Source organism: Eurypyga helias, unplaced genomic scaffold (genome assembly GCF_000690775.1).
Source record: "Eurypyga helias isolate BGI_N326 unplaced genomic scaffold, ASM69077v1 scaffold38675, whole genome shotgun sequence".
Lineage (NCBI taxonomy): Eukaryota > Metazoa > Chordata > Aves > Eurypygiformes > Eurypygidae > Eurypyga > Eurypyga helias.
The window spans coordinates 115,958-139,648 of NW_010251656.1; the positions used below are offsets into that span (position 1 = coordinate 115,958).

Here is a 23,691-nt window from a genome sequence, read left to right on the forward strand (position 1 = left end):
TCCGGAGAGGAAGCCTTTTACTCTCCTTGCAGATGTACTGAATCCTTCTGAAAGTTAATCTGAATTCAGCTGTTTGCAACAATCCTTATTTTACTGGAAGTTGACTATTTCCCAGCTAATTGAAGTTTTTTGCATTATGAATTCTGATGCAGCACGTTTCCTTGCTGGAATTGATTTCACACATCTATCACAATTTTGTATTGCACTTTAAGGTTGCAATTTTTTGTCTCTTTTAATGGCAGCATTTTGGAGAACCCTGAACTTGTACCACACTGAGGAATAAACAGTGCAAAAGAAAGTATGTCTTTCAAAAATAAGGAAGAAGATGAAAGTTTAAACTTTTCTTTGCAGTGATAGCTTTTCTTTAGAGGCACAATCCAGAACTGATTTCCCGTTTTAATCAATGTGAGTTTTTCCAGTCTATTGATATATCTCTGTTCTTGAGTTTGGCCTCAACATGTGAAACAGGACTGTAGTAAATAGCAACATTAAACAGACTGGTATGAGATTTATCTTGGACTGCTAGATTTTCTTGGCTGCAAGGTAGGATTGTTTCAAGACAGAACAAGCCACAGAGGTGTTCATTGCTCCCAGAGAAGACAGTTTTGCCATCTCAACTTTGGAGCTTTTGTTTATTGACAGATTATGTACATGGAAATATGTGGAGCACTTTCTATGGAAAAAGGACAGAAAAGCATCAGGTGTTTTTCATAGTAATGGACAGAAACCGTACAGAGAAATCTTTGAGTTTTATTTTTTTTGGTCTAGTCTTGGGACAGATTCTCTGCCTGAGCGTGCAGTATTTATTTTTCATCATACATAAAAGGCTGTGCCCACCCACAGTGAGTTCTTGGCTTCATCAGATCAGTTGTCCCATCCAAGCGTTCATGAAAGCTTTTAAGAAACATTTTGTTGTGCTTCCCCTGACCTTTCTCTGTGGGTATACTGTATACAAGCATACATGTTAAAATCCACAGGATTCGTTAACTGGACTATTTCAAGATGGTGTCTCTGAAAGTTTGATTCTTCCACAGCTGCCAAGGGCAGTGCTGGGAGACTTCTGAACAGCTGAGAGACTAGTGTCTGCCCTATAATAAAGAAATACAGCAGCAGACTGCAGACGACTTGTATCAGAATAGTCCCTTGAATTTCTCTCCTCTTACAGAGGGCTTTTTTAGGTATCCGCTTCAGAAAGACAAGAGGAATTCCAGGAAGTGCTAAGAACAAAGCTGCTGCAGAAACATGTCTTGATGCAGGGACTGTTCACTTTTAAGAAAGTGGGGAAATTATTTAATGGAAGTGCAGTCTAAGGAAAGATAGCAGTCCTGCATTTAAATCTTTCCTAGATCTCTACACTGTTATAATAAGAAAAGGAAATACTAGTTTACAAGCCGGGCTATAAACTCTCTGTGGTCACAAGGTGCCCATCATTCCTAGCGCTGGTTTCTGCCAGCAGATCCTGAGAAGCTGCATCAGTACTGAGCTGGACTTGGAATTTTGCACAGCATGTTAACTGTCTGGGTAATCAGGCTAAGAAGGCCATAGATCAAAGCTTATTTGAACACGCTCAAGGCAGAAACAGCAAGCGTTGTTTTCTTTGTATCTCAGATTCTGTGATGTAACAAGCTTTATCTAACCTCATCTGTGGCAAACCTGATTGTCTCTGACAAGAGTGTATTTGAAATTAGCTTTTGGGTTGTTACTTTTAAGTAACAAGCCATGTAATGCTGTGCAAGCTAAGCATTTTTGCAGCCTGATACACTTGAATTACTGAGTTCTTGGTGTGTGTTGTTTTATAAGTTGTGCAAGCTGTAGGATGACTAAATAAAACAACACTTTTGAGTAGCTAGCACTCAGTTTTGGGCAGCTAGTGCTCAGTCTGAATCAGAGAAGGTGATGTTTTGATTCACAGGAGACAAAAGGTTTTTTTCCCCTCCTCTTCAACCCAATGGAAGGTGGTGGAGCAAAGCACTAGGGAAGAATACTGTAAAGACTTATGAAATTATGAAACTTCATTAAGAGGATGGTGAAGCACTGGAACAGGTTGCCCAGAGAAGCTGTGGATGCCCCATCCCTGGAAGTGTTCAAGGCCAGGCTGGATGAGGCTTTGAGCAACCTGGTCTAGTGGAAGGTGTCCCTGCCCATGGCAGGGGAGTTGGAACTAGATGGTCTTTAAGGTCCCTTCCAAACCAAACCATTCTGTCATTCTGTGAAATGCACACTGTACCCATGAATACAAAAAATATGAATTGTATGAATATTCCATCTCTTAATGTAGTAGTCTCGTATGGTAAGATTATGGAACAAAGGAAAGGCAGTGCAGACTGTAGCATTTTGCTTGTTACCTTTAACAGGCAGCTGCTCTGTATAGACAGAATTCACTGAATGTCCTCAGGCTTTGATACAGGGAATACCTCCCATGTAGCAAACATGAAGAAAATATTCTTGTCTCTAGGTGTTGTTTAAGCCACAAGCATGTTGTTAAGGGTGACACTGTTCCACACGTGGCATCATAAATATAAACCCTGAGACAAAATTACTAGTAAAACTCATTAGATGGGACAAAACAGCATCACAGAGATGAAGCTGATGAATCATGCTCAGACAATAGGGAAACTGCAGGGAAAATACAAAAGCCCACAACTTGGATGTATCCAAGCAATGACCAGTGAGAGCTCCAGTAAGAAGTGGCACCCTGTTGAGACACTGATGTGTATAAATCTCATTCTCCTAAACAAAGAGAAGGAAGGAGAGGGTAGGGAAGGAGAATGGAAATAAAAGATAAGAAAGACAAAAGGCCTGTTGGTCATTTACTCCAATTAAGCAAATATTTTGCAGCTGTACTGCTCCGAAGTTCAAGCAATTAAAATCACTACCTAGGTTTTGCCCTCCTTGACTTCAGGATTTGGATTCAGGGAAAAAAGGGATTTGGCCAAGTAGGCTTTGCTTTTGATACATTACCTGACTTGTTAAAAGCAGCAGTGTTTGATTAAGGATCTTTTTAATTGCCTCTCACTAGACTGATGTGTTCATCGAGCTTTTCTTCTTTCCTGCATTTCATCCTGACAGTCAATCTATTGAATATCTGGGTCAGGTTGGGAAGGAAATTTTATCCACACTCCTCTGGAGCCTCAGTGAAGAGCTCAGGATGGCAGGGCCTTGTATCTGTGGCTTTAACTGTCTGTTGATTTGGTTTTATTGCTTTTAAACTGATGTTTATTGCTTGTCTAGATGTTCAGGAGGGAAGTCCCTTCGAATCCCTGACAGCATTTCATTATTTTCATAATTATAAAATGTCTTGTGTCTTTGGGGAGTGTGAAAGGATCAGTAGAGTACAGGACAACTGGAGACCAAAGAACTTGTCTGGGTCACCATTTATTTCTGTACCCATCCATTCCCCTGACCTCCAGATCCCAGCTGCTACTTGTGCTGCCGGAGACGTGAAAAGAAAAATTGCTAGGGTATAACAGCACCACTTGTGATTATCAAAGGAACTAGATATTTAAGAGAGACCATGATTTGCACTGGTTTACGAAGCAGAGGAGCCATTCTGTGGATTTTCTTTGTATTAGGATTATTAATATAACAGCACGAACCTTCCTGAAGATGAGATGGCCCATCATAATCCGAATGGTGGGTTCTAGCACAAAAATACTGCTGTATGCAAAACTTTTGCTTTTCCGCAGGATTTCTACATTGACAAGTATTTGCAGGAGGATAGGAATTAAATTGCAGAATCCTTCTTAGATGATTATAATTTTGTTCAGTCAGGGCGGGATTTTCTGAACATCTTTTAACTCACAGCATTCAGATCAGGATGTAACGTTTGTCAAGAGTCAGTTGTGTTCAAGTCTTGGGGTTTGGGTCAAACTTCCATAACTTCATTAGATCTTCTTATAACTTCGCTGTGCTTAAAGCTGAGTTTTAACTTCCATTCTCCATATCCTTTCCGCTTGCACATGGTATTTGCTGGATGAGTTTCTTGCGAGTCAAATTTGGCAGCCTCTGGATGAGAATGAAGGTCATGATCAGGGGAGCAGTGTACTGTTGTGCAGGCATCCTGCATAGTATGAGACTGGCATCTAGTTCTTCATCCTGAAGAGTGGTTCTCCCACCGTAATGCAAAGTGAGAGAGGAAGGTCCTAGTGCCTTTACCATTTTGTAAAACCAGGATAATGCAGCCGTACTGAATTATTCAATCTTCAGTACAGCTCCTCCCTCTCCAAAGTTCCAGGGTAATAGCTGAGATTTTAAATGCACAGAAGTAAAGCTGTTCAAATACAGAATTTTCCTTGCATGGGAGATTTCAGCATTTCAAAATTACTTTCTGCTTTAAAATTAGAATGAAAGTTAAAGCAGAAGGCTTTCTCTTAAGTTTCAAACTGAAATACTGAGATGGAAAAATGTGCATCTTCAATAAAATTAATTTGGTATTTTAAAATGAAAAGTTTATTTGGACAAATATTTCAAAGTTATGGGTAAGGTTTTTTTTTTCCTTTTTGGAGTTTTGGGGGGGGAAAATATTTTTTTCCACTTTGGAATGTTGAATTTGACTCTTTTTTTAGAGAGCCAAAAAGGTAACTGAAATTCAACATTTTCCTGCTGCTGAATCTTTGAAAGCTTATTTTACACCATTAACGTTTTTCAGTCAAATTTTTTTGGACTGGCTTTATGCTGAAGTCAGTGCTGTGGGAATCAAAATTTTAAATGTTCTGACTTGTGTTCAATTAATATTTGGCACATTTTCTTTCATTCCTACACACGTTTCCATTAATTTTCTTGTTGAATTTATCTGGGAATGGGGAGGGGCTCTAGAAGACAAAAGTGGTTGTTTATAACTGCAGGTGAGAACCAACAAGTTCAAACCTTCTTGGATTAAAGGGTGAACTCCACTGAAGTCAATGGAGCTTTAAATATTGGCACCAACAGAAAATTTGTACCATGGAGTGCAATTGCATTGTCACATCTTGAATGCTCTTCATTGCCATGACAGACGTTACTGAAGGAGTCCCCTTTCAAGCACTTACACATTTATTATTTTCAAAACCCATTTCCTCAGAGAGGTCAAAAGCTCCTCTCAACACCGTAGGGAGCCCATGGGAATTTTGGCATTCTGAAGTACAGCAGGTATCCAACTGCATTAAAATGTTAACGCCTCTTTCTTTTTTTTTCTTAAACCATGCTTTGGATTTGTCATGAATCAGAAGTGGTGGAATCTAATTATTTTTTGATTGGAAGGAAAAACATTCCAGCAGGGAAAATGTCACATTAAAATCGGATTACTTCCAGCTAATCCATAAAAGTTATTCCCCGAGTGAAAAGGCCCAATCCCTGCTTGCTTTGTATCACCGGTGTGGTGCTATAATGCCATTTTTACAGTGTGTTCCTGGCAACTTTTGGTATTGTCTGTCCAGAAAATAGATTGGAGATCTCCTCTAAAAGCCAAAAGTTTTATCCTACTTGGATGACAGTAAAGCTGGAGTTTTCCCTCCTTGCCTGTGTTGATATTTTTCCTTAAGAGCAGAGGACAATGCAATTACTTGTTCCTGGTTTTGCGCAGAGCCCCAAGGCCCAAGCAGGACCTCACTCTGCGAAGCACTGCGGGACTCCGCAGCTGCAAATAACCCCTGCCTGAAGAGCTTTTGGGCTACGTCCCCGCTCCTGTAACCTGGAGCTAGTTGGTTGGCAGGTTACAGACTTGAGGCTTCATGAAGGACGGGGAAGGATGCTTTGTTGTCCTGCCTGCACAAGCAGGGAGTCCCAGGGATTAAATTCCTTGCCCCCAGCTCACGCAAGAAATCTGTGGCCGACCCTGAGGTGGAAGCCAGATCTCCTGCGTGGCCCCCTCAGCCCCTGACCCTTCCATCCTTCCTCTCCAGTGTCATGTTGGCCTCCAGCGCAGAAACTTCTACCAGAGGAATTTTCCATTGAGTTCTGCTGCTGATGAGTTTCTTTCTCACCAATAGGTGGAAACTGACAGCCCGGTTTCTCAGGTGACACAAGGAACGGTTCTGCCATCCCAAATGAGGCAGGAAAAACATCAAGCAGAACAAGGAATTTTCCATAAGAAACTGTACCATAGCAACTGAAAAAGACGTTGAAGCACATTACACTTTCTCAGCTTGTTGCAACCTGTGCTTTGATGCAACAGGACATCAGAAAAGTGAAGACTTGGGGTTTTTTTGTTTTTTCTTTTCCTCACTTATTTCTTTGGCCAGGAGAGTGATTGCTTTAACTGGTGCTGCTTGATCATAATGAATTTGTTGCAAAGTTGTGTAACCTTTCCACATCCGTCTCCAAAGCCTGTGCCAGAGCCTGTGTTCTGGCATGCATTGTCATGCTATAGCTGGGGAGGGTGAAGGAACTACATCCGCAAACTTCCATAAGAGATCACAAGCTTTTGAAATTGTAGGATAACTAAACAAATGCAGAAATATTTCCAACAGGCTGGCAGCTGTGCAATATGTGGCATCAAAATAAAGTTGAGTCACTAAGTAGTAGTGATAAATAAGCTAGCAGAAGTTTCTGTCTCTTTTTCTAAGCATATCCCAAATATGATTGTCTAGTGTAACGTAAAAAACCATCACTGTACAGAAACAAGTGGCTGTGACATCGCTTTGGGTATGGCCAAATTCCTCCTGTACTAGCGATAGCATTTAAATCAAATGTTGTATAGAAACTTTAAGGGAAGTCTTTGCAGAGCAGATGTTTAGCTTGTTGCTGTAACAGGATGTTCAGAATGAAGAAATCTAAATTAACAGGACATAAAATACTTAAGTGAGAAAACAGGAGAAAAATCTGATTAGCACTACTAATTAACTGAGGTCTGGAGATTCCCTTTCTTTTTAACTGCAGCAGTTTAGTCATACTTTTTTTTCAGAGTTCATACTGCACCCTGTCCGTATTTAATCTCTCCCTTGTGTCCCTTCTCAAGCCTATCAGCAGTCTTGTGCTTCTTGCTGGAGACAATAAACTCCATCGTGTGGATGATCTCCTCTCCTCTGTATCTCCAGATACGAATTACTGGATGGAAAGCTGCAGCATATAGCACATTTGCTATGTATGTACTGTATTTTCATTCAAAATCGCAATCTGTCCAATTTCTGAGGCATTTCTGAGGCAAGATGTTCCTCTTTTCTGTGAGACTGCTAGTTTTGGTGGCAAGCCTGTCACTGATGTGGGGAAGTCGTGTCAGAATTCTGCAGGGCTGGGCTTGAACTAAAAACGCTGTGCTGGCGCAGAAGTCATCACGGCCGTCCGTAACTAGGGCTTTCGTCAAGGTCTGTATGTAAAAGCACTGTAATTTTTGTGCAGTAGCAGGGGTAATGCAGGTTCTCAAACCACTTGCTCCTAGCTACTCTAGCTAGCTTTCAACTTGGTTAATTATGAGCAAAAATCCCTTTTAAAATAGTCTCGAGAAGAGATTTTTCCCAATGATGTCCCGACGATGTTGGAACTAGAATAGCCCTCACTGGGATGCAATTTACCACATTCCCCGATTTCCACAAATGGTGTTTCTGATGCCAGCTTGACACAATATGAAGGAACATGATTCCGGTAGCTCCTGTTCAGAAATCCTTATTTGTTTACATTTGTGAAGGTGTGGAAAGGGAGCTACAGCAAGTAGTTTTGAAGTGCTGGTTGTGGTATGTTAATCCCCCAGGGCCTGTTTGTTGTTATGCAGGATGGTACATAAAAGAGGGTAAACTAACAACATACAGACTGGAGTAAGCAAAGAATTAGAGCACTTAGCTAAGCAACCAACTTCACATTTTCTTTCGTTCATGGCAAGTCTGGGTTTTGGGGTTTTTTTCCCTTAAATTAGGGGATGCTGTGAGTTTAATTGCTTTCTTCAGCAGCTTCTCTTTGTGACTGTTAATCTAGAAGGACTCCACTGAGTTTCCCAGTTTACATTTTGTGAGTGAGAGCAGGATTAGTTTCATGGCGTAACACAGAAGGCAATGCAAGAGAAACAGTACTGTTGTAAAATCTTTATTTCTGATTTTTTTTTCCCCAGTTGCTTTTATTTTTGACTGTGTTATAATGCACTTAAACTTTCAGGAGGCAGGAATCTGTAAAAATAAAAGAAATTATTCATTGCAGCCAAATAGGTCTCTCAAGAGTTTCCTCCTGAGATTTTGAAATAAGAAAGTGAGGGCACTGAGGAGTTCGGGCCATTGTTTTCAAAATATACCAAATAAGAACTTTGATGAATACAAAACTTATTAACATTGTGACACTGTCCACATAGAAAGTAATGAATAGTTAATAAAAACCCCCAAAAACCCCAGTATTATGAAACAGCTAAGTAAACATTTCTAGCCTTGTTTTCTGTGTGTAGGAAACAATGATAAAGGGATTCACTCAGCAGGAGCCTCGTGAGAGTTGTTTGCCAAAGCTCTGATTACAAATACCTTTTCATCTGTGTGTGTGTGTGTGTCTAGGTCTTAGAAGCAAACAATGTTGCCTCTCTGCAGTTTCTCTGTAAGGAAAAATGCAAATAAGTAATGGTTATTTTTGCAGTTAGAGCCTGTTATATTTTTGGAACATGTGGCTGAATTACCATTCTCATATCGAAGAAAATGTTACAACATGGGAAGAATAAATGTGGCAGAAGCAATGGTGAAAGCAACATGCTAGCCTGTAAGTTAGTTGAGAGTTGTATGTGGGAAAACACTGGAAAAACTAACCAATAAACCTTGAAATTGGTTTATAAATAATTACGCTAGCTTCTGATCCTCACTCTTCTCCTTAAAATTCTGACCAGAAGGGCAGGCCAGAAACACAGAGCCCTGGGAGTTGCTGGAGGACCATTTTGTGGATGTTGGGCTACCAAAAGGCAAAGTGGCCCTCCAGCTCTGTAACAGACTTCAGACCAGTCCCCCCTAAAAGCAGGTCTGTACTTGCCCTCCTGCTGGTGGTGATCTTGCAGGAGGCAGCAGTTCATCAACAGTGCCTGTAAAGCGGTCTGTCAGTCTCCCCTGGCGACATCTAGCCTGTAGGGCTAACCGTAGCGCTTTCTGTACACATCAGTGTTTGAGTTAAGCGCAGAGGGCGTGCATATCAACCCACAACACCCAACTCCTGAGCTGCAAGTGCCAGTTCCGAGAACTAGAGACAGAAATCCAACTGTTTCACTGGTAACAATAAAAACGATGGTAATTTGTAATATTTCCTTTGCTGCTAAGCGCATGGGGTATTCTGTCATTACAGTTCAACAAATGTAGCAGCCATTTGGGTTGGTTACTGCTGCTCAGAATGCTTTCCAAGTGCATGAGTATGTAGGCAGCTGGTATTTATCACTCTGGGAGAGAACCTGAACTTGAGAAGGAAGGAGGGAAAAAACTCTACATTTTGCCTATCTTTGTTCTGTGCAGACTACAGCTGCTGTAAATACCATGGCGTACAGTAGTTGGAACAAAACAGTTTGTTGTTTAAAAGCAGCAGTCGTGTAGATGCTAGGTGAGAAGAGAACTTTCCTGGTGCACGCTCATTTGGTTTTTTGCAGAGGCTGCCATAATTACGTTTGCATTCACTTCAGTCTGCAAGTATTACAGAAGATTGAACTGTAAGTACTTTCTGAATAGAAAGATGATTTATGGTGACATCTATTAAGCTTTTACAGAATATCATACGTGTGTACTAGCTATCACCATAAAATTAACTGGTACTAATTGGCCAGAGCTGCCAACTCAGTCTGCTTACGAGTGTAACACTCTTCCTTAGGTCACGTTTATTGTGCTGACATCGTATGTCAGATCCTGAATAAAGTTCATTCAGCCATTTTTGCCGTCCTTGTTTGCCGTGCTATGTGTGTGTGCTGCCACCAGTGAGAGTTCATTGTCCCGGCAAAGTCTGTGTCTGTGTTCTTTGGGAAATACGTGTCTCGGGTATCTGCCCAGCGGCCACTTCTCCAGCAGTGGCAGGGCTGCGGGTGGGCATCCTTTGGTTGAATCACGCCTGGTGTTTTCCTCTTTCTTGGAAACTGCCTGGAACAAAATGTTCAAAGCTCTTTCTTCCACCCTTTCCTCCCTTTTTTTTTTTTTCCTCCCTCTTTCTCTCTTTCACTTCCATGCCTCAAAAGGCTGTAACCGGGTTCATTATTGTGTGACAAATCAGCCAGTAAACTTCTATGCATTTTGCTGCATTTGGGCAGCTCCTGTTCCTTAGTGACGGCTGCTTGGCTCAGCACACTGTAATTATCAACTCAGAACCAAGATGCTTTTAGGTGCTGAAAGCATATTGGCAGAAACTGAACTTGTCCTCAACCTTGTCATGGGCCAGAGCTTTAAAAGATCCCATTTAGTGTTTGGTTGGTTGTGTTGTCGCTCTTGGTACCGAGGCTCTGACAGTTCATTATCGCAGTGGACCCCGTGGGAAGCTGTCGTTACCCTAGAAGAGGAGTACAGGTCTTTGTTTTTCATTAGCTGCTGACATATCATATAGTTAACTTTCAATTAATGTATCTCTGCTCATTCTCTTCCTCTCAAATAAAGTTTTATTGATATGTGGGAGGAGATGTATACGTGTTAGTGAAAATTTAAACAGATGTCTGAAGGGAACTTCACTGAGAAACAGACCTGTTGGTTTGTGGTCTGTAGAGGCACTGAGGCACTCTTTGCTCCCACTTTAAGACCACCTCCGCTTGGCAGGCTGAGCCCCTGGTGCCTAGCTGCCCACAGCCACGGCGACACACCGAGCATGCCGCTGCCTCTGATCCACTGAAGGGCGGGTGGCCCTGGGCTGAGTATTGTGCAGACCGCTTGCAAGGGGCTGAGACTTCTGCTCCCTCACCAAACTTGTCTTAGCAAAGGAGGAGGGCTCCTGCTTATTTGTCTGAAATGTAGAGAAACACAATTTCAGCTGACAGATAACACAGTCCAGAGCTTATGAGTGGAAGGAGATTTCTCATATGCTCTGCAAGATCTGTTAGCTACATGTCTTAGTCTTCATGTTACGTGAAAATAACATGCAGATCCAAAAAGGGGGAAGAGAAAATACATGACATTTTTTGAAAGAGAAGTGATCTGGGAAAGTACTGCTTTTCCTACTGTCAAGCCACAGCTTTTCTCACTATATCCATGGGGCAGATTGGGCTTTCCATCAGGACAGTTAGAATGGGCATCTATTAAAACAGGCTTTGAAGTGTTCTCAAATCCGGGTGGGCTATAGTTCAGTGTAATTTACAGAGCAGTTCCAAGTAGGAGCACCACTGTTTGCTTAAGCAAAGCTCAGTGCAAGGAGCATGACACAGTCTCATTTGCATCCTTCCCTAGGATTTGGGGAGGTTGTCAGACCTTGGAGAACAATGAGAAGTCACCTAAGTTGTATAAATTTCATGACCTTCATACACTGAACAATTTGTGTTGTTATCATACAACAAACAAGCATACACTTTATGGTCTTAGTCCTTCAGAGGATGCAGGACAGAAGAACCAGGTCAGCAGAGGAGAAGGTGTGTGGTCTACGATAAGCAGATCGTTTTAAGCTTGAAAAATGAAGCATGTGCTACCTTCATATGGAAACAGGAAGAATTTTTTTTTTCCCAGTGCATGTGTAACAACACAAAAGAAAAATCTTTTCCTTGCAGTTGTTGAGAATGATCCTGAAAAACCTTCAGCATGTTCCGTCTTGCAAACCCTTTGTGACTTCATTTGGATGACCTATAGGTGAGAACTTGTAGGGCTTTTTTTTGGAGCCAGTACAGTGTAATAATCTTCTGACTGATTTGTGGCTGCAGTAGAGGTATCTGGCACAGCCCAGCGGTGAAGACAAATTTTCTGGGTGTACCTTGCATGCATATGCTGCCAGCTACAGCTGCCTTTGTTAACCATAAGCATTGGGGTTCTGAATCTGTAACAGGGGCCAGGGGGGAGATGCCCTATGGCAGCATAAGCCTCTGCAGATGGCACACCCCAGCGAAGAGGTGTGCCAGCCTGTCAGTGAAACAGAAGCAGAGCAACAGATGCCTCACCATGGAAGGACACAGAAATGCTGAAGGACAGCATGTCTGTTAAAGGGAATAACCTCTTTTTCAGGTCCATTGACCTATTATGATGGCCTTGCCCATCTCTCCTGTCACAGTGAGCTTTGGGGCAGCATAACAGTGCTAACCCAGAGGACAGAGGGCAAACTGATGTTCTTCCCTTTTCAGTGTACAGGAGGACTCAAGACTTCTTTTCTCTCCTTCCTGCTGCTTTTGTTTCTCAGCGAATAACAGAGGAATGCGATCAAAGGTTTCAGAAGGTTTCTGCTTTTGTTTGTTTGAGATGCCCGATGTCTTTATGTATCTTTTGTGGGTCCTTCTCAGAGATAACCAAACTTGCAACTTCTCCCTGTGTTCAAAGGCCACTAGCAGCAAATCCCAGGAAAGAGGGCGGCACATACAGGATCGTAACAGCAAGTAACGGCGTCCGGCAAAGCCTTAACTGTGTGCAGTCAAAGAAGCAGGCAGAGGCTGAACCTTCCTGGAAGGGAGTTTATCTCCGTTGGCCTAAAGAAAGCAAAACAGGGGCATGCATAAGATTCAACTTTCCTTGTGGAAAGCCACACAGTGTGGTGCAGCCTGATAGAACTGTAAAAGGTGCTCTGAAGCAGGACAAAATTTATTAGGAAAAGTGTAAATAACATGCTTAAAAGTGATATATAAAAAATTGGGTTCTGTCATGCTCCTATGATATTTTCTTTACTGTTCCCCTTTCTTCCCATGCACATTTAGCTGCAACAGGGCAGACCTACTCACCTAACATGGCAGACCAGATGCTATGCTATCTTTTAGTAAAATAGTTCAGCAAAAGGGAAAGATCAACTATGTGCTTAACTTTTATGTAATAGGATAGACTTTGGGACTGTGAGCTAAGCACATTGTTTGTTCCTCCACAGGCTTGAAAGCTCCATTTACTTTTCATATATCCTTTCGAAAGGCCACCAGTGAAACCTTTCTGTCCTCCATTATGTCGAGGTACAAAATTATTTCCTTTCCTTTCTACAGTGAGAAAAAGCAAAGGAGAGAAACCTTCATCAAAGACAGGGCAATCTCCTTTGAATTTCACCTTTATACCCACTTAGGCAAGGCTTGATGATGGCTCAGTCTCTGAATGTATGATGTTTCTTTCAGGACCTGCTTCTCAGACTGGCACCCTGGGATGCTCTTCAGAATAAGACTGTTTCTGAAAACACAGATAGGAAGGAGTTAATACTTTGAAGACAGTATGTTTATTAACTGTTCTCCCCTGCAAGCATCTATTACATGAGATGCTGCATGGTGCTTCTCCTTCCTTTGCTGAGTGCTTCTGTTTCTGCACCACATAAGATCCCTAAAGATTAGGATGGTGCTGAGAGAAAGGATTTCCTGGTCTGAGCTACAAGAAGGTTGTTGTTGGTGGTGAGATCATTGTCTCCCTTTAACTGAAACGTGAAAGACGGGCCACATTTGCCACAATAAAATAATACTAGCAGAAGTTTTATGCAGCAACTCATGCACAATAGCCTCTAAGTTTTAGAATAATCAATCTTTTTGGAAGAAATGCGCTGTGGTTTGCATTTACTAATGAAGTATATACACATCTGCAAAGGCAGTGTTTGGTCAGAATTCCAGCACAGTTTTCTGCTTAAAGCTGATTTACCATACTGTGCTTAAGATTTGTTAGTAGGCTGGAAGCAGCAAAGAAAGAGGAAACACAGAGCAATTAATATCTGCTACTTATTTTGAATACAGAGCGCCAAATGTAGCTTCCAGTTATTCCGATACATCCCAATTGTTTTAGCATGTATCAGATCAAATCCATAGTTAATACGTAACTATAATTGAAATAAACCCCAGTTTTAGGTTGCTAAGGCTTGAGGGCTTTGTGTACCTTAGTTTTTGTATGCAAGAGCAAGTTCATACCTGGAAAAACTGTCAACTTTATTCTTGTTTTCCTGAAGCATGAATTTAGCTCATATGGCTCATACATTTAAAACAATGATAGCATTGTTATTATAATTTATTATTAAATACTTCTTATTTGATTATAATGATCTAACCAAGTATGGCAATGTGCCTACCTGTAGCCAAACTGAGAGGTTCTTAGCCAACTAAAACAAATCAATTACTGTAACAAAAAAGTAAGATCAAACACCTGACCTGAAGTCAATTATTAACCCCAAAAGACAGCAAACACTTGAGTTTCAGCCAAAGAGCCACGCCAGCTACAGCAAAATGACATTACAGTGGGCAAGAGCTGTGGTGTCCCTGCTGCTGTGGGCAGGTGGGGAGAGGCAGGGGATCTTCCCAGGAGCTGCAGCAGTATGTCCTGAAGGGAAGCCTAACTCTGAGCCAAGGCAATAGAAACTCTGGGGTTTAAAGTGTAGGGCCTGCGAGGATGTAAGTTGTAAATGAAGCAACTGAAAGGTTAAGCTGCAGCAATAACAGAGTTCTTGGATTTATCATCAGATGTAGCTCTTGAGAGCTAGGAAATACCTGGGAATTATGCCATTCCTGTGAGTGCTCACAGGTTTGTCTTGCATAAATGTCCCCAGCTCTTCCAGGAAGTCCACTGCCTATTCAACTTGCCCATTAAATGACTTCACAGCCCACTTGGAATCTGATGCCTGCAAAAATCTGGCAAATCATTTTGGCCACTCAGGGATAACTTTCACAACTGTTGAATTAAAATGTTCTTTTTCAAAGAAACAAAATTCAGAGTTACTCAGAAGCAATATTTCTGCAGGTAATGTGACAAGGCCCAAGTACATTTCTGACCTACATCTTCTGTGGATTCTCCATATCAGTTTCCAATAACCTGTACCAGCACTTTTCATTTAGAGCAGAGTACCTGAAAAGCAAGTTTTCTGTTAGCTTATTTTCTCTCTGTTAAAGGGGTGTGAGTTGAATCTCATCCGTGGACTATATATATGAAAACATGATGCTTGTTTGTTGGCACCTACAACAGCTGGGCACTGGTCTTGAAAATTTGTTGCTGTTACATGGTAAAAATTAAAAAAACAATAGCACCTCACAAAAATATGTTGAGAATAATAAGTAATAAATGTCATATGGGATAGATACATCAAATAATCAGAATTATACACTCAGATCTGAGCTGACCTGTTTCTGCATCCAGGCAATGCTGACAGGTTAAAAGGTTGGAAACGGGGTGAAAAAAAGTGGTTGTTGTTGGCTTTTATTGCTGTTAGTGATAGATATTTCAGTGTGCCAAAATTTCAACTCTGGCAGTAGTATGGAGAACTGTAGAAATGCTGCTACTGCAGAAACTGATGGCCATCAGGCTAGACTTGCTGTCTGCTGTTCGTAGTGATTTTGTATCTTCCCACTACGGGATTCTCTCTGAAATTCCACCCCTCCTTTTATGTGAATGACAAATGCTGTACACATTTGGTATGATACCTAGACAGTCATTCAGCCATTTACATGTGTTTTTTCTGGTAAAATCTTAGAAATACTTGAGTCTTCTCAATTGCAAGAGAAATGGTGGGAGAAGAACTGAAGAATCTTGCAAAATACCTTTCTGTGGCACCTCCTGTCACATCACAAGCTGAGTCCTTTCTGCTGCTGTTTTCTCCTTATGCAACTGTAAATATGTTTATAATATTACCTCACCTGATTACTTGGCATCTTGAAGATCCTCATGCTCAGAGTCCTGGCACAACACGGTTCATCAGGAGTGTCCCACATGTGTTCCACTAGCAAAATTTTGAAAAGTGTTCGAAAAAGCAGTCTCAGGCCATCATTTAAGTGGGAATGCGACACAATCTTCTGGTGTTGGTAGTTCAGTGAGCAGTGATGATGGACCCTGTCTGTTGTGGTTCTTACTGTCACTCAGTGAATTACATGTTGCAGCCTCTCCATAAGGACATATCTCTCCTCTGCTCTGCTATTATCACAAGGCACATGGGCACACATCTGAAACTTAGAGCACTTGTGAAATCGTAATTGTGTGAGGTGTTCAAGATGGGACACTTAGGTGTACCACGCAGCTATGTCATTTTCATGCTGTGAAGGAAACCCAGCTTTAAAAGGAGTAGTATGATCTCTGGATGTGAAGATATAAGGAGCTGATTTTATGTTTTTATCACAACCTTGTGGAGAGTGATACAAGAATGTGGCTTCTAGTTGGGAAAACCAAATGGAAACAACTTCCTTTAAAAGGTTGTTGAAAATTTTTCCGGAGAAGAGCCATGAAAATGTCTGGTAAACTGAAGAAAATATTTTCCTGGGAGGGGCTTCCATCTCTTTGCCTTACCAAGAAGAGCAAGAAGAGCGTTGATTATGTGTATTTAATACCAGGCCTTAAAAGGCTGCTCAAGCTAGCAGAGAAAGCCTTCAAAAACCCAAGGGAGGCAGATGCAAGCCAGATAAGATAAAAATTAAGAGACAAAGAAAAAGGCATGCATTTTTATTAGCAGTGAAAATTATTACATATTAGAGCAAGTGAATAGCTCACACTTTCAAATCAAGACTGGCACAGCTGCTTTCAGGAGGCAGTCTCCTGCCAAGCACAAGTCATTTAACTCAATACTGTGCTCCGTGCTGTGTAGAAGGTCAGCTCAGGTGGTGTAATGGTCACGTGCAGTGGTAAATTGTTCATACCTATTGTTTGTGATCAAGGGGAAAACACTTTCAGTCTATCACAGCATTTCACTTTAATTTCGTGCAGAAATGTTTTAATAATTTATAGTGCTGGGTATCCTGCTGACTGTGACTGCAGTCAGTCACATCCAGCTCAGTGAATTCAATGTGGTGAGGTGATCCCGAGTTGCCCATTTCACTGGGACCCGCTCCAGAACGTGCTGTGACCCTCTCTGTTCAGCTTCACTCTCAAAGGTAGGTTACCTGGGGAGTGCAATCCCATGCCTGCAGATAGCTGTTTGCAGGATAGGGCTTTGATACATCATTTCCGGTGCGGCATGCTCTTCGTTAGTGAGAGAAATACCTAGAAGTCCAGCTGTGTTGGGGGGTTATCTCTGAGACCTTGAGATGAGAAGAGAGCCCTTTTCTGCGGTTGTGCTCCGTGTTGCTAGCCGATTCCCTGCAGCCATCTGTGGGAGCACGCTGCTTCTATGGGCTCGGCTGTGTGGTTATATTTAGCACGACAGCCTCTTTTTAGCATTTACCCTTGTTTAGTTTGCTCAGTCTCATGTAATATTTTGCTTCATTTTTCTCTTAAGTGTTTCAACTCAACTTAGCATTTAGATTAAGGTAATGTATTTTTTACAGTAATCAGACAAGATCTTTTAAACCAGAGGTGATGTGCTTTTGGAAGTACAAATGGCAACTCCAAGGCAATCACCATTTAGAGTCAAAAGGAGGAAAATACATAGCTGGTCTTTGAATGCTTGTGTATCTTTGCCTGTAAGACAATGTTATGAGAGCACTGCTTCAGTGATTCAGTTATACCACCTCTTCGGACAAATTCTGGTTCATTTCTTCAATGTAAATCCAGAATAATCTCTTGGACTTCAACAGAGATAATTTGCTTTATCCTGATATTAACTGAAAGCAGATTTTGACCTGAATTGTTCAGTGTATCTCACTCCCACTGAAGATGGCATCACTACAGCTGAGGCCCTGAGTGTGTAAAAGGATTTTTTCCTTAGGTCACATTTCCGTCACATCGTATGTGTTTGATTTGCATAGATTGTTCTTATATTTAATCTCTGCCCATTTAGCCACATTTACTGTCATTTTTTATTCGTTTAGTAGCTCCGTGCAGCTCAAGAAGGTAACAGGGATGGATAGAGCATGACAAGTTGCAAATATATGCTGCACAGATATCTTCTGCAGCTTGCTGCATTTCAGTTTTAACAGTCGGGTTTATGGGATGGTTGTTTATTCAAATGCTTGATTTACGTAAGTGTATTACAGAGAAGCAGTCGATGTTTCTTATTTATTTTTACTCCGTTGTTTTTGAAGTCCTCCAGGAACTTCACAAAAACCCTTTGTTCCACTAGGGCCAACACTGGGGGTGTGCTGGGTTCAAAATGGAGAGGACCCACACAAAACTCGGGAAGTCGAGTGTGTTCATCACCAGGTCTTTGGCAGCTGTGGAGGGAAACAAGTGAAAAACTGCTGCTGCTTGGAGGTCTGCTGCTGAAATGGAAGAATTCCCCAATAGGCAGGGTTGAACAGCAGGTGTGGCAGGGGGAAGGGGGCAGTATTCATTTGTTAGGAAGCATTTTTTAAAGCAGAGGACACGGTATGTGCCATGCTCCTTTACGCTCAGGCTACCTGCTGGGGCAGTGGTCCTCTCCGCCTGTTACATGTGACCCGTACTCGCAGGGGCTAGGGGCGCCAAATAACCCGCATCCCTGGGGAAAAGGTGTGGAGTCCTGGTGTTGGAGATGAGGGTGGGCATTGCCCATCGGCAGCCACCAGCTGCAGGGAGAGGAGCTGGCTCTGGAGTGGCTTGGGGAGAAGCTGGCTTTCCCCACCCTGCTCCCAGGGCATGGTGGGCTGCTGGTGCCAGCCTGGGGGTTTCTGGCAGATGCCAGCTGGGCCTGGGGGTGGTCCACTTCTCAGGAGCACTGCCCGCCTGGCAGACTGGGTGCCTGGGGACACACGTCGTTCTGCAGCTTGCTGTAGCACCGGGCTCCCCTCGCACGCACGCACACACGGGCACAGAGGGCGTTAATGTGCTGTGTGCTCAGGTCACGTCGCCATAGGCTCAGGGTGTGAGACACATATTTTTCTCCTGTAGCCCATGGGCCTTTTCTCCAAATGCTGCTGACCGCAGTGGGGACAGGCTGTGCCATTTCTGCCCACTGCTGTGACCAGCGGCACTCTTGTTTTCCATCTTTCAATAATGGAGGCAAGGTAGTTTCTGCATAAGTGGTCACTGAGTTTGGAACAGGCATGTGGCCAAGGGTGCCGGCAGGTTTTGGTCTGCTTGTGAATATATCCTAAACTATTGGCAGGATTCAGCCCTGTCCCTGCAGTTAAGCAGCCGAGGTGACATTCATGCCTTTGCAGAAGCCAGCCTGATGTCTGTGCACTGGTATTTACTTAACTGTGTTTAGGATTTCAGTTCCAAATAGGCTTTGTCTGGGCAGGGTTAAATTTCGGTGTTTGCAAATGCACTGAGGTTGAATTCATCAGTAGATGTTGTTTTGTACAATTTCAGCAACAGAAGCTGGCAACCCTGTTGAGTTGGCCAGTTACACTGCCTTTACAGCTGCTTTATTTAGCTTGAACACTGCAATTTGATAATGTATTCTACAAAATTTGGTACAGTCTTTTAAATATGAAATCTTTTAATGGAAGCTTGTGCTGAAAGGAAAATGTAAAATGAGTTGAACAAAAATGCTTGAGGACTTTAATGTCTGAACCAATTCATTCTGAGCAGCAGTTCACCTAAGGCACTGTCCACTACACTGTCTGAAAACTTTGCCCACCTTTTGTTTCTTTTAGTTCAGAGCAATGCTGTAAATCATGTTTGCGAGAAGGAAACTTCTATCTTATTGTAACTGTAGTTTAGCACAGAGAGGAAAATCAGTTGAACAAGTAGTAAGAAAACCAGAAAGTAGGTTGGATTTAGTTGAAAGAAGGCACTTTTTTTTTTCTTGGAATAGGTTAAAACTTTTTGGCTCTGGACGAAACAGCTCAGCTCGTTAGACATACAAAAATAGAAGTGGTGTGAGAAAGGTTTGGTTTGTCTTCTGATTCTTTGTCTTCATGTTTTTTAAAAAAAGCAGCGTTGGGTGGTACATATGCTCTGCAGCAGTCATCCTAACACAATGAGAACTGGCCTTCTCCCAGCTGATTGTTAATTCTATGTCTTCTTATCCAGCAAATGCCCTACCCTCCAAACATAAATATATTAACTCAGTCTTTTTGGACACAGCACTGGTGAATGACACGCTGGCACTTTCATTCTTTCCACGGCATGCGCCCCACTCTACAGGCGACCTTGTCTCTGTGTGGCTGTAAGCACGGGCCCCGTTCCATCCTGGCTTTGCTGCTCACTTCTGACCTCCATCTTGTCTTCTCTTCACAGTTGTGCAGCACATCAAGCGCCACAATATTGTTCTCAAAAGAGAACTGGGAGAAGGAGCCTTTGGGAAAGTCTTTCTGGCAGAATGCTATAACCTCTGTCCCGAGCAGGACAAGATCTTGGTGGCAGTGAAGGTAAAAGAGTCTAGGATTTCCATTATTAATTCGTGGTTGCAACTAATGCTATTTTATTTGTAAATGATTGTGTTTGCATATTCCATAGCCCAGTGTAACTGCTCTGATATATGTGGAAGGGTTCACAAGGCTAATGGAGTGTTAAGAGTGTGGGGTATTTGATCTTGCTGTGGATATAAAATGAGAGCTTAATTTTGTAAGAAAAAGGGGGGGGGGGGAAGGGGCAAAATCTTTTATGATCTCTCTAAAATAAATTTAGTGAAAAATAGTGTCTAGGTCATTAAAAATACATGTGACATATTTGCATGTCTAAAAAAGTAATCTATTACTAGCTAAATGAGTAGGTTATGCGTATAATTGCTAGTCAAATAAGGCCTTTCTTTTCCAAGATTGTGCTGTTCTTCTAGTCAGCCACTTAAATTATCTGTGGGTAACTGTCATTAATATAGCTGCCAGGAATGTTACAACAAACCTGTGGATAATATTGTCATGTGCTATTAAACACTGGCTGTATGGAAATCCAGGAGTCATAGTATGTCACACCTGAAGGAGTGGTGCTGATTATACAACTCCAGTCAACTCTCCCAGTATACAGTCCAGAGGAGGAGGAAACTATATGAAAACAGCCATAACCTTGGAGTTTCAAGTATACAGGGCAGTTCTTACATTTCTGGGGTGGGGAAGAGGAAAGCCTCATTGCTTCACCTAAAGGGAACAGACTGTATGGTACATTGGGAATCTACCAGGGAGTAAGAAGATTTCTAGCTTGATCTCAGAGCTCGGACATCAAACCTGCTTCACTGTACCAAGCTTTTTTCGTTCCCCAAAAGTGGAAGAGCTGAAGTTGGTTGTCAACCTCAGCTATGGATATATGCTACAAAACAGTATCGGTGAAACTACACTATCATAGACAAGAGAAAGCAAGGTACAGGAGATGACAAAACTAGATCTGAATGAATTTTCTATTGTATTTGGTGAAACTGGAAGGGAAATTGCCTTTCCTCTATCACTTCAGGGAACTGCTTGATAGCAAAATAAAAGTCTTTCCATTCACTTGCTTCCTTTGAAAGTCCTGACCAAATGGCACCTAGCACTTCTGCTGTTAAGTGCTGTGCCACGCTCACTCTCTGCTGTTCTTCCTCAGTGTAATTCACAAGGAAGAACATTCAGCCTTTAAAGGGAGAGATGTCTCCATGGGTTTAGATGACAAATCTATCAGTTTTCTGGACTGGTTGTCCTACTATATATATTTTTTTTACCAAATTCACTCTTTGTAGTGTCCTTAATAAGGATCTTGCAGGCAGCTGGGGGACGAGTTAGCTCTGGGGAAAGGTTATGCCCATGTTATGTTTCACATTGGCTCTGGAAGATGTGAATCTGGCTGCTGTCAAAGAACCAATCTTTTGGTGAGCTGTGCCTTTGGATTGATCCCCATGTGACTGAGGGGTTAATTGCCTGGCACTTCTCTCTTTCACCGTGGTACCAACTGTAGCTCACAGGTGGCTTTCAGTCACAGCGAAGGTTACGGGATGGGACCTCACCAGTGTGTGGAGAGCTAGTCAAAGGGCTGTGTCCAGACCCCATGCTGGGCACAGGGTTTGGCAGTGAAAATGAGTGATTTTTTTTTTTTTTAATTGTTCCTTTTTCAGTCGTAGAGGAGTAGGCCTGGATGCCAGTAGCGGAGGGCGGCTCCTGCCGGCAGACATCAAGGGCTTTAGAAAGCTTCACCCCCTGAGTAAAACCACCACACACCTGTCTCCATGAAACAGGTTAGGTGCTTGGTTAGGTCTCACCTGCACGGGGTGGATCGGTCTGGCTGGTGGTCCCCCTCCTGCTGTCTCTGCATGCCAGTTGCTGGGCAACTGTTCGGTTGGTGCCTGGCCCTAAGCATCACTGTCTGACTCAACACACATCCTTCTCAGTTTTGGCTGGTCAGTATCCAAAATGCTGACGTTGCTGCAGCAAATTATTTAGGAGCTAAGAGGCCCAGAAAAAATCTGGGAAGATACAAAATCAGGCTTAGCATAAACAACCCAAAGTGCTTGAACTCTTGCTCCTTGGAAGAGGAGAAAGACAATCTGTTTAAATTCATTTCGACCATCAGGCTTTTTGCAGGGAGCACTGAGTGTTCAGAAATGCTTTCTGTGGGTCAAACCCTGTGAGCAGAGTGCTTAGCCACAGGTTAGGCTGGTTGCATGAGCGTTGTACCACCCTTCCCACTTGCTGAGTTTGTACATCACATCAGCACACCATTTGCTGCAGGCACTTTCAGAGTCACAGAGGGTGGAGGAAGGAAGAGTTACCATTTCCTTGCAGGACATTTTGCCATGCCACAGTGGTTGTTCAGGCCTGGGTCGGCACTGTCTCCTCACAGGGCTGGATCCTCAGGCATAGTCTTGCGCTAGTTTAACGTGGCTTGATCTGGAGGTGAGGATGATTGTCAGGGCCCAGCTTAGCAGCTGCCTCTGGCTTCCCTGGGTGGCTGGAGGGGTTTAACCCTATGCTGCTCCAGGATTGTGCTCAGCTAGCAGACTGCTGTGTGCAAGACATGAAGAACATAGCACATGAAGAGCTTTCGAACTCCTTAGTTCAGAGAATGGTCAAACCCACCCCTTCATTTACTGAGGAAATCTATCGCTCAGCTCTTGTATAGTGATGGGGAGCCATAGTAAGGATTTAATAGGGGAAGGCTCAAACAGTATAAAGGACAGCTGTTGTGAGAGTTTCATTACCAAGTCACACTGATGCTCGTGAGAGCCACATCCCCCTGCTTTTGCTCTCGCTCACTCATGGACGCAGCTCTGTGGTGTTGGAGTGGACTAAGGAGCTGGAGGTTTGCACAGAGCACAGGCTTGCAGAGACGAGATGGTATGTGAATGCAAGGGCAAGGACTCCATGGAGGAGTGTGAGCATGGGGTGGCGAACCAACAGTCACAAGGATGAACTCAGCAGATGTGGAGCTCCTGCAGCAGCCAGGGGATCCCTCTGTTGCCCAAGGCAGCGTATCCCTCCTTAGCTGATGGTCTGACTGGAAAGCGCATGTGGTTGTATCTCAGTTCCTACTTGGGAAAAACTCCTATCGACTGGGGAGAGGCCTTGCATGCAGACCTTTGGCATTGTTGTCACTAATGCTCATAATAATGAGTATGCCTTTTTCTCTTTGTGGTCTTATGGTTTTATTTTAGTTTTGTTTTTTCTCTTGCATTGAGAACAAGCTAAATGCATTAGTCAATGTCATTTCTATGTAAATTCTATGTTCTTACTGATTTTTTCACTCTCCAGTCTCCTCCTTGCCTGACGGTGTCAGCTATCTTTCTCTCATGCATTGTGTTTATTCTATGGGCTGCATGAAATAATTAAAAGGGGGTTCTGAAGTGGTGGGTGACAGAAATTCAAGTCACCTCTTGGTAGTAGAAACCCTGCCTGAGTTTTACCTGGGTTTTAGACCTTTCTGCATTTTGCTGTTTGACAGAGAATGTGTAATTGCCATGGCAACTGCTCTGTCATATGATGATTTAGCTGTTTCTGTGAGATAAAAAAGCATCTTCTGCCATACTCACAGGGAA

The 23,691-nt window shown here is 42.6% G+C and overlaps 1 protein-coding gene across 1 annotated transcript in view; it reads left to right on the forward strand.

The window, feature by feature from the left end:
- The window catches only part of NTRK2 (neurotrophic tyrosine kinase, receptor, type 2), a gene marked incomplete at its 3' end in the record, with an annotated part of 143,353 nt that overhangs the window by 113,547 nt on the left and 6,115 nt on the right, over nt 1-23,691 (forward strand). The window contains exon 12 of the mRNA XM_010152097.1: nt 19,995-20,125. Coding sequence (XP_010150399.1) covers nt 19,995-20,125 — 131 coding nt within the window. The remainder of the gene's footprint in view (nt 1-19,994; nt 20,126-23,691) is intronic.